At 42.7% G+C, this 14,293-nt stretch overlaps 1 protein-coding gene across 1 annotated transcript; it reads left to right on the forward strand.

The window, feature by feature from the left end:
- Positions 1-2,265: 2,265 nt before the first annotated feature.
- LOC144276682 (schlafen family member 9-like) lies at positions 2,266-12,102 on the forward strand. The gene is given in 7 exon segments (XM_077836941.1): positions 2,266-3,111; positions 3,113-3,218; positions 3,221-3,316; positions 5,827-5,955; positions 9,727-10,450; positions 11,459-11,756; positions 11,758-12,102. Coding segments are annotated over 7 exon segments (2,544 nt in total).
- Positions 12,103-14,293: the final 2,191 nt, after the last annotated feature.

A 14,293-nucleotide genomic window follows, 5' to 3' on the forward strand; every position in this document is an offset into this window, starting at 1 on the left:
GTGTTTCAGTTTCTTCTGAAATAGTCTTTAAGTGAGAGAGCAAAGTGTTACAATATTTAATTCTGCAGATGAGAGTGGGAACTCCTGGCATGCAGATGGCCTTCTGTGCTAGTCATGTTCTCCCATTCATGAAAACGCAGGAAAAAAAATAGTCTCCCCCATTTACTGTCGCTTTTCCACTTTGGTTAGTTACAGAATAGTCTTGCAGTATTGTGGCAGAAGGATACCTGAAGTAAACAATTCACCCCACTTAGCAAAACACTTTCTGTTTCCATTTCAGGGAACAGGAAACTGTAGTCTCTAATCAAAAATAGTCACAGGGAAAAGCACCAAGGCAGAAAACAATCAGTCCAACTAGTACGTGCAGTGAGGATATGAGATCTCTGATCTCACTTCACCACTTGGAGTATCCGGCCATCCCAACCTCATGCTTAAAAAATAAAAACTTTCTACACCATCATGTGTTTCCTATATATCTTTGTAGAATGCTTTTATGCATAACATCACAGTTCTGTATTTTCAGTATAATGTTGAATTAATTTGTATCTATTTTTAACAGTAGGAAGGATTATAACACATTGATATTGTATTTGTTGTGCTGGGGTTTAAAATGTACATCTTTTGTAAAGTAGATTAAAGCTGTCTCACAACAGAGCTATGACATAAGGTACCAGAAATGCATATTTGACTGTTGCTAAACTCTTTATCCTTTTACTTCTGAAACAGATGGACAAACTCTCCAGTGAAGAGTTTTTCATGTTCTTGTTTCCCTTTTTTGAACCCCCTCTTAAATGAGCAATAACCTTTTTGAGATGGTGACCAGTAGTGGGGGAATGTTGCATTTAACCAACCTTAATCCCTTTTAAATGACATTTTTATTCAATTAATGGAGTAAGACAGGGCTGTGTCAACAGCTCAGACCACTCTTAGGGGATGTCTACATTACAGAGACTATACCGGTATAACCAGTAGCCTACTGCTTTTACCCTGAGAGAAGGGGTTTTCCTGTGGGTGTAGGAACACCACTTCTCTGAGCAGCAGTAGCTACGTCAATGACACAGCTAGGTCTGTGCTCGGGTTAGGTTGGCATAGGTATGTCGCTCAGGGGAGTGGATTTTTCACACCCCTGACAGATGTAGCTATGTTGACCTAACTTGTAGATCAGGCCTTTAAGTGGGGCCAGTGTAACCTCAGCTGAAACTCAACCAATCATCACAGTTGCTCTCCAGCTAATTTGCATGCTGCACTTCTAATGGTTCAGATGACTGGATGCATGCGTCCAGAATTCTTATTGGTGGATTACTTGGCCCCAAATGGGAACATGTGGTAAGGATTTTATCTTGAACCACATCTAGCGTGTTAAGTTTTAGCACTAGAAAGTGTTTTATCATTATTTCTCTTGTAACCATTTCTGACTTTAACTACAAAAAGAGAGATTTTAAGTGAGTACAAGGAATTAAATAAACTTTTTGTATTCTTTAATCAAACTAATTCAGTGTTTGTGTTTAAACTGAAATGTTGGGTAACGCCAATTAACGTAGCAATCTGTTGTATATTGGCCCCCGTACCGGGACAACAGACCTATAATATCTGACCTGTCCAATGCAGAACACACGCTTTTGGGAGAATTCAGGACTGGCGTGTGTTGGGATCACCCTGCAGGTAGTAACCAAGGCTGCTGGAAGCCAGAGCGTGGCTGGTGTTGCTGCTGACAGGCTGTTGGGGTCAGAGTTGCTAGACCAGGGCTGTAGCTATATACAGACACTCACGGTGTGACCTGCATGCTGGTAGGCTGGTTGTGAGCGACCCAAGTTGAGAGCTACAACAGCAAAGCATTGTGAGGCACCCACGGTTGAAAGGCAAGTTGTGACAGAACCCCTCACTGGTCCGGATTGCACCCTAGAATGCAACCCCTGGGTCTCCCACAAAAGCACCCTACTCAGTGCACGCTACTTAGGACAAATATGGCAGAGCCATTGGTACTGTCTCTTGTGTTAGAGGATGGACGTATAACCCACATCCACTCTGTGTGGTGCTCTTTCCCCTGCTGGTGGTGCCTACAGCCTTGGCTAACTGAATTGAATTTTTTGCTCAGGGAGTAGAGGCTCATGCTTTAAGATCCAGAGGCCTCAGGTTCAATCCCCTCTGCCAACAACCCACCCAAGGGGCATTACACATGGTCTTCAGTTCTCCCGCTGCCCCTACCTATCGTTTTAATATAATGCTTTAAGAGAGACTTATCCTTTTGCTTGTTTCAGGAACAGGATGGCCCTGAAAGAGGAGCACCCGTCTGTTGATCTCAACACTAACTATGCTGATGTGGTTGTGAAAGTTGAAAAAGTAACTTTTGGCGAGAAAACACGAAACAAAATGCACAACACCAAACTGAAAAGGAAACAAAATGGTAAAATCTCCCAAGCAGCGTGTGCATTGTTGAACTCCGGAGGCGGCTTGGTAGAGGCGGAGATTGAGAACGAATGCTACAGTTACACAAAGGATGGGCTTGGGCAGGATATAGGACAATCCCTTACGGAACTCATTTCATCTAAAAAGTTTGAAAACTATTTTGAATGTATGCAGCAGAACAACAAGTTATTCATTTTTGTGAAGTCTTGGAGCAGTGAAGTTTTGCCTTCACCACGGATTTGCAGCATAAGAACAGGCTTGTACCAAAGATCTGGCACTTCTGCTGAGAGAACGAATTCTGGCGTGGCTGCAGAATTTCTTGAAATGAAGAAAGCTTGTGACAGGAGAGAATCTGATGAGACAAAGCAAAGAGCTGAGACATCTGTTCTTCCTGAACACTGGTCAATACATGACTCTGCTGAAGATATTTTTAATGCAGACCACCTCACCTATGGTGAGAAACTGAATTTCACTGAGTCGACCCATGTGGAATTTAAAGAGTTCTCTTCAAAGAACATCTTGAAACACATTGAAGACAACTTGCCACATTATATCTCTGCTTTTGCAAACACACAAGGGGGATATTTGTTTATTGGAGTGGATGACAGTAGGAAAGTGGTTGGATGTAGCAAAGAAAATGTTAACACCAATGAATTACGCAGAGTAATAGAATATGTCAGCAAGAAGTTGCCTATCTCACATTATCTGTAATTCTCAGGCAAAACTGAATGTTGCCCATAAAATCCTGCATGTGCAGGATAATGATGGGAACTTGCGTGGCTATATATGTGCTGTGAAAATCAAACCCTTTTGTTTTCGGATAACCCTGACTCATGGATTGTGAAGAGTGACCGCATTGAGAGACTGATGACCGAAGACTGGACAGCTATGATGGTGGCAACCGATCCAGGTCAAATGATTAAAAATATAAAGTTTAAGAGTTTATTTTCCCATATTAACCTAAACTTCAGTGTTTCTAGCTTGGTAGCATGACTGGCAACTTGACAAATGAAGTGGTTCGAAAACTTAAAGTCACTGGTGTCCCACAATACTTTTCTTAAAGGGACACTGTCAACTTAGAAATCACTTATAACAATGTGAGATGAAAAAAAATCTGACATAAGTTATAACATATGGCCAAAAGTATTATATGTCTAAACAATTGGAGGGGAAAATATTTTCTCTTTGTTCGGTTCATTTACTCTAGGACAACACTGTGTCTACAGCCCAGCCGGTTTCTCCTGTTTGCAGAGATGTTTCACACAGCAAAGGGGGAGGGAGAAGCATTTAATCCCTGATTTTGTCACCCTCCATCACACTGTGTTCTGCCTCGTGTCACAGGGTGAGGTGGGCCGTGCAGAGGACCCCAGCCATCACCTGTGCTAGTGTTTCCTGCTAGATCAGGTGAATGCAAGCAGTAGCAAGGCCTACTGGGATGAGAGAAGCAGGACAGAATAGAGAGAGCTGAGGAGACCAGTAGCTACAGGAAGCACTACAGAGGCCAGGACCTGGCAATGGAGAATGGAGCCCAGGAGGGGCTTGGCAGATGACTGCTGGAAGAAGATGGGAAGAATCACAGTATTCAGTTAACCCTCCCCCCTTTGCCTTAATGACACTCATCCCTAGGTGACTAGGATTACATCCCGCGGTGACTAGGATTATATCACTTTCTTCCGATTGACGGTTGTGACTCACTTTGGATCAAACCTGTCCTTCATCACCCTAGGACCACTTACTGTTTGTTACTCTGAGTGGAGGTTACAGAAATCTTTGGTTTTCATTATTATTTCTTAGCAGTTCTAGGAGCAAACAAAAATGGAGGTTGTCCCAAGCTCTCATTGTCCTTGATGTTTAGGGAAAAAAACCACAATTAAATACAAAATCAAACCCTCACCTCAACTGCACTATACATGGCAGGAAATAATTAAAAACCTTTTATAGCACAGCAGAAATGAGAGAAAAAAAATACTCCATCCTCTTCAAATATTGCCCCTTAAGAAATATCTCCCTCCTAAATTCCCCATGAACAGATGAGCCTTTCTGCTTATCATGAAGATCAAGAAAGGGATGTGTGAGGGGTGAGTTCTCAAATGGAGGAGCCCGCAAGGAGAACGCCCTGCCAGCCACCTGCTCTCTCTGATATCCTGAGACCTCAGGTGCCTCCACCAATCTCAGTTGTGGTGGTATGGCCTGAGTTGAGAAGTGTCTCTCAATCTGGGAGGTCCCAGGCCATTCGAACTTTATAGGTCAAAACCTACACCTTAAATTCCACTCAAAAACCCACAGACAGCAAGAGCAGATGACAAGGCCCTGGTGTGATATGCTCAACAGCGAGATGCCCCATTGAACAAGAATATTGTAACACTTGGCGTTGTCCTCGGTTTCTGCATTGATTTAAGATGCAGTCCTGTGTACTGCACTTTGTAGACACCTAGTCTAAGGTGACAAAAGCAGGAATCCTGGTAGCAAGCTTCACATCCAACCTCCTGGTTAGATGCGAGCAGAGGAAGCCATTTTGGCTAACACTGAAAGAGAACCCTCCAGTACTAACTGGGAATCTAACCAGACTCCCAAGTAGCAAACAAGAGTAGCAAATAGTGGATAAACAGCCTCAGTGAGGTTATGTCTTCGCTGACAAAACAGGTGTGTTTTTACACCGAGATAGGTAACTCAAGATGGCTCTCGATGCGAAATTCTAGTGGAGACAAGGCAGGGATAGTTTTTACATTAAAGTAGTCAACATCACTAATTTTTTGTCACGAAGATGGCCTAAAAGGGCAGACACAGTCTTCATCAAAACGTACCACATCATCTGAATTGGCAGAGACAGTAACAGAAAGTTGAGTGTCATCTGCATACAGAAGACACCATAACCCATGTTCCTCCTTAACCCTGCCAGGGGAGGCCCTCATCCTGAATCAAATCGCAAATGGTGAAAACATTATTGATCACTGGCCCTTTCTTCATCAGTGTGAACCAAAGATCAAGCTCTTTCTCTCCCAATTTCAACCTCCTTATGAAATAATTACAGACAAAACAAATGGGACAATCAAATATCTTGGTCCTGATTTATACCTTCTCCTTACTTTTCCTACCTTGCCTCCTTCATGCTTGGCCCTTGCAATCAACTCCCAACTTCAGGGTCTCCATATCTCCAGTATGCAAAAGAATGAATTCTTCTACTCTTTCAGCCACCGTAAGGTAGCCATAAGGTAAGGGACACTGCTGCAGCAGCTGGGTACCCAGATAAGGGCCTTCAGTTAAAGTAAATTAATCTCATTTCATTTTGAGTGAAATGAATGCAAATGCGAAACCCACAGCAATTCTGAGAGCAGTTCAGGGCATGCTCATTAAAAATCCTTATGGTGGTGCTGGGGTGAAATAAGTATATTAATATTAAATTTTAATTTACTTTTCAAGAGATTTCAAATCCAGTTAATGTCTTGAAGACTGAGCTGAGTGTGTCATGTGAACCTCCACTCACTAAAACGGTGTATTCCAACCCAGGCATCACATGTCTTCGTGATCTGCAAAAGTCTCTATTTTCAGGTATGTCTTTTTGGTTTTTATTAGTTTATTTCTGGTTTCTGTACATTGACAGACATGTTTGAAGGCATTTGGTTTACAAATAACATTAGAGTGAAATAAGAAGTGATGTTCTATGTACGCACAATACTGGCTTTTGAAGAATTAAGGACTGAAGCCACTAGCAATATCGTATGAACTGGTGAAAAACAGACCAACCTTGACCTCTCCGAATCCTCCTTATCTCTCTGGCCAACCCTCCCTCACCATGGTTAATTTATTTGAATGTGTGATCTATGTGATATTCAATTCTTATTTCAATGTTTTTCACATAAGAGAATGTGCAGGTGCTATATAATTACTGTAAGTCAAAGGGGTGTCCTTGTAGGTGTCTTTTATACTTAAGTGTGAATTTCCTGGGGTCTTTGGGGTCTCAGACATTTAATATTGAATTTAGTTTTGGTCTGCTGGATTTCCTTAATATTTGTTTTATATTTCACTTTTTGATGTCATTATACAGCTGGTGGAGGTGTATGAAATGATAATGCTGTTTCCAAATTTAGGCTTTTTTTGAGTAACGAATCATTCCAGAACCTTTCCTGATTTTCGTGAACATGTTCAATTGTTGTAACTATTAAGATGAATAAATTTCAGACTGTGGATTGTTCCTAATCTGTTCCTGTCAACTATTCATTGTTCATTCTTCATGATGTGTGATTGAACACCTAAGCCACATCTGCTCCCTGACTGGATGACTGAACCATTTTAAACAGGGCACTAGGTAATAAGAAATAATGAACTTCTGCTATAAGTTTGCCAATGAAGTATGATTTTGCTGAACGCTTGTGAGAAATTTGGGATGTTCTAGTTATCCAGTGACGAAGCAACTCACCCAAGGCCTCTCAGTGAATCAGTGGCAGAGGAAGGATTAAATTCAAGGGCCTCTTGACTCCCATCCTTGTCCTCCTCCCTTCAGGCTGCCAGAGGATTTGAGCATCGTGCACTGCCGCTGAGTTCAGCTACAGTTGTGAGAGCTCAGCACTTTAGGTGTCTCAAACTGAGCACCCAGAAAATGAACACACAGTGACCACCGGTGAAAAATTTCATTCCACGCACCTTTGTCCAGCCTCTCTCAGAGTCGCTGGATCTCCATCATGGGTCTGTCATTTCTCTCCCTCATCCAGGGTATGACAGCACTGTCACCTAGTGGTTTCTCACACTAGGGGCTCTTGTTGTGCCTTTTCCAGAACTGCAGCCCTAGGGCCCTAGACACTGAAGCAGTCCTCTGGTCTGTCCCCAAATTATCCCCACTTCTTTCCCCTCAAGGGCTACTGTTTAGGTTCCGCCCTGCCCAGGGTACGCAAGGAAAACTTTGTTACCAAAAGTTACATGCTACATGTGTAAAAAGGTGTTACTTTAAACTAGGAGGTTGTGAATTTGCATGGTTTGGTTAATTAGAGCCTGTAAAGGGGCACTCACCTCTTGAGTGCCTCCTAGCAGCTGGGTGCAGTGCTGCAGTCCTTTTCTCACCTCGGTGCCCCCTGCCAGCCAACCTTAGCAGGTTTTCCATGGCTAGGCCCTCCAGCCAAGTCACAAAGTCTAAATGAATCCCTTCTGGGGTATTAAAGAGTCCTTGCTAGGGTCTTTGGCCCATGCTCTGAGCCCTGCAAATTCAGCCCTTTTGGCTCTCAAATAAGGCCTGCCCCTTTGCGGGGTTTATGCCTCTTCACCTGTGGTAGATACGGAACCAGCTACTCCAGGTTCCAACCCAGGGATCCTATACACAGTAGCCATGTACTCAATCCTTTACTGCAGTTTCCCTGAGCCTCTTCCTACCAGTCCTTTATCTCCAGCTGTATCTCAGGGCCAATGTCTTCAGGTCTTTCTCTGATCCCACCCCATGTAAGCCTAGCCAGCCATAACTAATTGCCTAGCTCCTTTGGCCAGAGAGGAGCACCCTTCCACATACCTCTGGTCCCAGCTTGGAGCTGAACTGCTAAGGCAGGTGGCTCCTTTTATCTGGGCCAGCAGGGCCCTTATTGGCTGTTCCTAGCCCCTCTAGTCCCAGGTCTCTGTGGTTTCCAGAACAGCTGCTCTGGAGAGTCCTCTCTAGGCAAGCTGGAGGACCCACCTTCGCTGCTTTTCCCCTCTCACCTTGCTGCTTGTTGGGGTGGGGTGTAGTAGGACCGCGGCGCCCCCGGCAGGAGGCTGCAAAGGTCAAATACACCCCATCACAGAGCCACACAAAATAATCCCTGACGAGGCATCTGGGGAGTCGCTGCAGATACAGAGATTGTGGGGTGTGTTCTGTAGCTTGTTCAGTAGCATGCAAGACTGCAGTAAGATAGTGAGTCTTTCCTCTCAGCTATAAGGGAGACTTTTATAAGGACTGAGGGGGCACTCACTGGTGCTCCCATGAAGCTAGAAGATGAGTGAAGCTGACAAAACCATCGATTTGGAGAGAAAGGGGTACCCAGCCTCAGGAGACAGTAGACGAGCTTCCCATTTCCAGGAAACATTTCAGGTGAAATGCTTGTAGAATGCAAAAGTGCCTAAAAAAGTTTTGGCTCCCATCCTAACCACTCACCATAGTAAAGTTAAGCAAATGCATCATAATACCTAATTCTTATATAGTGCTTTTCATCAGTAGATTTCAAAGTGTGTGCATCAGAGTTTGCAGTATCAGGGCCTTTATTTGTAAGCTCAATGGGGCCCTCTGAATAAGAAAACAGATTCCTGAATACATAGCCCAAGTTCAGTCTGCTACTATTTGTGAAGTCTTACTACTTATTCGCTGAAAATATTACCAAATTTCAACATTCACAGATTTTTGAACGCACGACAATTTTTCTGAACATTCATGCTGATTAGGTATTATTATTTATTCTCCTGTTTGAAAAGTTTCTGTCATGCTGTCAGGGAGCAGAATCATTACTGTGTGACCAGTACATCACGAATAGCAAACAGGAAAAGCAAAGTGTTTGTGAACAATCTGCAGTCTGAAAATTATTCCTCACTTAATTCAAATATTCCGCAAGTCCCTGGGGATGACAAATGCATTTGCAGAAATCAAGACAGCTTTGTGAATGATTTGACACCTAAAAATGGGCTAACGGCCCAATCCGGCAAAACTGTATGCAAGGGAGTAACTCTGTTTCTTTTATAAAAAGTAATTATTAACAGCTCCTAATTCAGCTTTAGAAAAGGAGTTAAGTGTTAAGAGAGTAGTTAGGAAAAGTGGCAGAAACAGCAGCTCAGAACTTTGGTGAAGATGGGACAGTTAAAAACTTTTTGCAAGTGGTCCCTCCTTTGGCAGTGTGAGCAGAGGTGCCTAGGAATTAGTGGCCCATGGAGACTGAACTCCCCTCTCATCCCTATGGGGGTCCCTACAGAGTATAGCTGAGACTCACTGGTGGATGATTATGGGCAGGGGCTTGTGGCCGTGGGTCACAGGAAAGCCCATTTGCCATTGCTCAGGCTGTACGGGTTCTGTGCATAAGGGACTTCAGCCATCAGGATTGCCAATCCAACATTTTTACCATCAGGTTTCAGAGTAGCAGCCGTGTTAGTCTGTATCCGCAAAAAGAAAAGGAGGACTTGTGGCACCTTAGAGACTAACCAGTTTAACAAATTTGTTAGTCTCTAAGGTGCCACAAGTACTCCTTTTCTTTTTACCATCAATACCTTCAGTTGGAACAACTTTTCAAATTGTACTGCAGTGTCTTAATAAAAGGAAGAAGAAAAGAAAATGGACATAAAATTTGTTAATATTTTTCTAATTCTCTCAATTTCTAGTAATTTCTAATGGGATAACATACACACCAGAAAACCTCACCAAAGAGCTGTTCTCAAAGTATCCAGGGCTGGAGAATTTAATGAAGGAGCAAATGGAAGAGCTGCAGGCATCTCAGGGACTACTGATATTTTCAAGGAGCTGGGCTGTAGATATCGGATTGCCAGAGAATCAGCAAGTTGTCTGTGATGCTCTCTTAATAGCTGCAGGCAAACACCCAACGCTGTACACTGTGACTCAGAAGGACTGTTCTGTGAATATGTTTGAATATGCAAGACAAACTGCTCGTGCATTGAAACAGAAACTGGTAAATGTTGGGGGATACACTCAGAGAGTGAGTGTGATTCCCCATCTCCTACAGCTTGGAACCAATGAAGAAGGAAATACAGAGTTGGATTTGCAAGTTAAGTACCCTGGTAGCTACAATGTATCCCACAAGGACATGCCAAAATTACTGGACTCACTTGTGATAATCTTACTGGGTTTTAGGTCCTTTTTAAGTGACAGCCTTGGGTGTGAGTTTTTCAATCTCCTCACTGTTAAACAATATGAGTTACTAAGAACAGATTTCCATAAGATCAAGAAGCAATTTATTTATGGCCTGCCAGGAAATGGGAAAACGAAGGTGGCCCTGAAAATCATAGAGAAGATAAAAAATGTGTCTCATTGCAAGTCTGAAGATATTCTCTACCTATGTGAGAACCAGCCACTGAGTGAATTTGTGAGGTGAGCAATTTATATGTAAGTCAACATTGTGCCCAAATGTATCTAAAATGGGGGGGAGGAAGAGGAAAATCAATACCCAAAAATCTTTTACAAGCTGTAGAAAGACCTTCCTGCTCTCAGGCCTTGTCTACAGTATGAACAAACAGACTCCTAATTCCCCAGCCGTGTAGCTCCACACAAGGTCACAGTAGATGACACAGTGGTAGACATGCCTGCACCCTGTCTACATTAACAGTTCCTATTATTGCTACAGCCAGTGGAGAATTATCAGTCTGAAGTTTGCCAGTGTAGGCACAGCTTGAAATGATGCCACAGATGGGCTAGTCGTTTTCATGTTACAGAACAATCTGGACAGGTATAATGGCATTTGGAATGGCTTTCTCCACAAACCACCTTAAACCATTTTGGGTCAGATTAACCCCTCCGCTAGTACAGGGAGATGCAAATGCACCTCCAGAAGCCAGCTAACCCCCTGCACCCTAGAGGAGATTCCTCCCTAGAGGATGGCAAATAGTGTTTGTATTGCTGTCTTCCCTGGGGGTAAACTGCGGGAGGGCAGCTTTGGTATCTGCTGGATGCTGTATACAAACCTGGCTGGCAGAGGCTGTAGCTGAGATGAGCTGGAATCAGCGCACACCTGCCTGCTCTTACACAGCCCTCCGTGGCCAGCACCACCCATTCTTCAGGCTTCTGAGCTCTCCAGTGTAGGAGAGGTTACAGTCCCTTTTGGGGCAAGTCCAGGACAAAATTACATACAGCTGCATCAGTGCTCACAATGCTGTGAATTCTAGCACGGACTAGGCTCAGGTACTTGGGTGCTGTGGTGGGATCATCACAGGGAGCCACTGTTTCTTCGTGGGCCCTTTGCATTCCCTGGCACCAACTCATCCTGGCCTGGTCTTTCAAAAGTCTTTCAAAATCAAAATTACTTTAGACTCAGACCATGATAACAGAAGTCCTCCCAGTGTTCCTTCTGGATGGAGTGGGTTTTTTGCTCCTCTTCTATAGCCTGAGAACAAGTCACACATTTCCATGCAGTCTTCCACATCCATCAGAACAATATCCTCAGGAGTGGCTCACCAAAGGGGTCCGGAATGCCACCCAGATATACGACATCATGGCACAAGAGATGGAGAAGATTGTAAGAAATCAACAAATAGATATTCCTCATCAGCGGTTAAGAATGTTGTTGGATGAAGCTGAATGTGCCCATCCCCTGCCAGGTGTTTCTAAGGTAGAAAGAAACTTGGAGGAGGATGAAATAGTAACATATGTGGTTGAAAACTGTCTCCAATATTTCTCAAAATGGTTACTCTGGGAAAGACATTGCTATCCTGTGCAGCACAGTGAAAGAGAAGGATAAATATCGTCACGTGCTACAGCCCAAAATGGAAAATGAGATGAAGAATTTCAAGCTGGATGCAGATTTCACAATGGCAGATGATGTGCTGGGACATGGCATTGTTCTTGACAGCATCCGTCGCTTTTCTGGCCTGGAAAGGAGCATCGTATTCAGTATCAAACCAGTCCCTACACAGGAGGAGATTTCGAACAATCTTTTACTCTGTGTGGTATCCAGAGCTAATTTACAACTTCATTTGTTGTATGGAAGAGTGCAAAGTACGAAAAAGCTGACGGTGGTGCACTCATAAACTGATTGAACGTGAGGTCTGTAATTGCTGTCTGGAGTGCCTGTCCTCCACTTCTGTTGTTGACTCTCTCCAGTTTAGTTTCTGCCCTCTGCACTCCTCTAAAGTCTCTAATGTACTCTTTGTGGCCAGATCTCAGGGTATGTGCTCCATCCTTAACCTCCTTGTCCTGTTGGCAGCTTTTGACACGGTTGACCACTCCCTCCTTCTTGAAATGTTGTCCTCAGCTGGCTTTTGTGGTTCTGTCCTTTTGTGGTTCTTCTCCCATCTCTTTGATTGCTCTTTAAGCGCTGTGTTTGATGGGCCATCATCCTCCCCTTTTCTGAGAGTGTCCTCTTCACAGCTCCTCCTCCTCTTCCCCTCCTCCTCTACATCTCCACCCTAACTCTAGGTAGTCTTATCTGCAAGCATGGCTTTGATTACTCTCCTGGGCTGATGACTCAAAAAATCTACCTGTCATTGCCAACCAGAATTTGTAGAGCATGTGAGAAAAAACGTAAACCTCTGTTTATGGTGTGTCCCAAATATTCAAAAGCACCAGTGAAAAAATACCACTCCAGACACCCTGAAGAGTGTGTGTGTGTACATATCAATATATACAAGATAAGTATCTTGTTAAAGAAAAAACACACTTCAATAAAATACTCAAGTTCCCTGACTGCAAATTGAATTAGTAAAAGAAAACCCAAACCAATTAAATCAACAAGCTCTAGAATTCTGAGCAATCCTCATTCACTGTGCATCCCACTCAGCTGCTATACACTCAGTACAAAAAAAGAAAAGGAGGACTTGTGGCACCTTAGAGACTAACCAATTTATTTGAGCATAAGCTTTCGTGGGCTACAGCTCACTTCATCGATGCATCATCGGATATAGCTCACGAAAGCTTATGCTCAAATAACTTGGTTAGTCTCTAAGGTGCCACAAGTCCTCCTTTTCTTTTTGCGGATACAGACTAACACGGCTGCTACTCTGAAACCACTCGTTACAAACTCGCTTGCACAGAAATAAAAACTGATGTGGTAGCACAAATCTGTCCATCCTGAGCCGCATACATTGTACATATATCCACAGTGGTGGTTATGTATGTAATGCTTTAAGTTCCAGGGCACAAACATAATATCAATCATCAATCTATTTGAAAACTGTTGAATCATTATGATAGTACAAAGGGAACAGAATGGTAATTAGATGCTAACTACATTGTTACTTCTCTCTCTGAACTTTAAATTAAATAACCTGGTGATTACTTTAATTTAAAAAATTGCCTTTTGTGTGGATTGTCATATTGTGATAGTGTAGATCGCTTGCTCTGACTCATTGCAATCTGATTTCTTATTTTTATTTTGTGAATTGCTGTATTACTGATTGTAGCAAGGAAGAATAATACTAAAAAAAGATTGTAGAATTATATGTGGCAAATACTTTAACATCTTATCGTTATTACTATACAATTTGTTTTCTGCAATAACTAATTTGAATATATATATTTTTAATTTAGAGCACTGTGAGGCAGTATAGAGTCTGTAGTAGGTCAAATGTTTTTATTTCTGGATATAAAGAAGATTCATACAACATGCTTCATACAATATTCCACAATATGCTTCAACTACACAGAATCCACATCCCGGCTCATTAAATAAATCTTCATTTATAGGTCACAATATGTTTGTTTCTTATTCTGGTTGTTTGCCACCCCTCACAGTGAACACTCTGGCATATGGTATCTCCAGTTCTAGCCAAACATTGTCCCTGGCTTGGGCTGCTAGGCACTACTATGCTGCTAATAATATGCTCTCTATCCTTCAGACACCGAGCTCTGCACTCCGACAGGCACAGCTGCTAAGTGAAAACAGGTGAATCCAGACGTCACTTTCATGGGCTTGTGAATGTGGCAGGTCCTGGCTGAATGACCTCTCCTAATTTTCTTTTTCTTTTCTTTTTTTTTTTTTTTTGGACCCGTTTATACTCCAGAAAAAGATGTGTGTTTTAAAACATAGCAGCGAATGCCTGTTAAATCAAAGTGTTTTCAGTGTCTATTTCAGGAAAACTGACGTTTTTATCTGACCTAAGTAATCAGGACTTGCCTTTACTAGGACAAATGTGTCTTTTTAAATATATCTTAGTTAACATGTGCTAACTAACTAACTTGTGTTAAACTTCTAGTGTAGACAAGGCAAGTTTTAATCTTAAC

The sequence above is a fragment of the Eretmochelys imbricata genome, chromosome 17 (assembly GCF_965152235.1).
Source record: "Eretmochelys imbricata isolate rEreImb1 chromosome 17, rEreImb1.hap1, whole genome shotgun sequence".
Lineage (NCBI taxonomy): Eukaryota > Metazoa > Chordata > Testudines > Cheloniidae > Eretmochelys > Eretmochelys imbricata.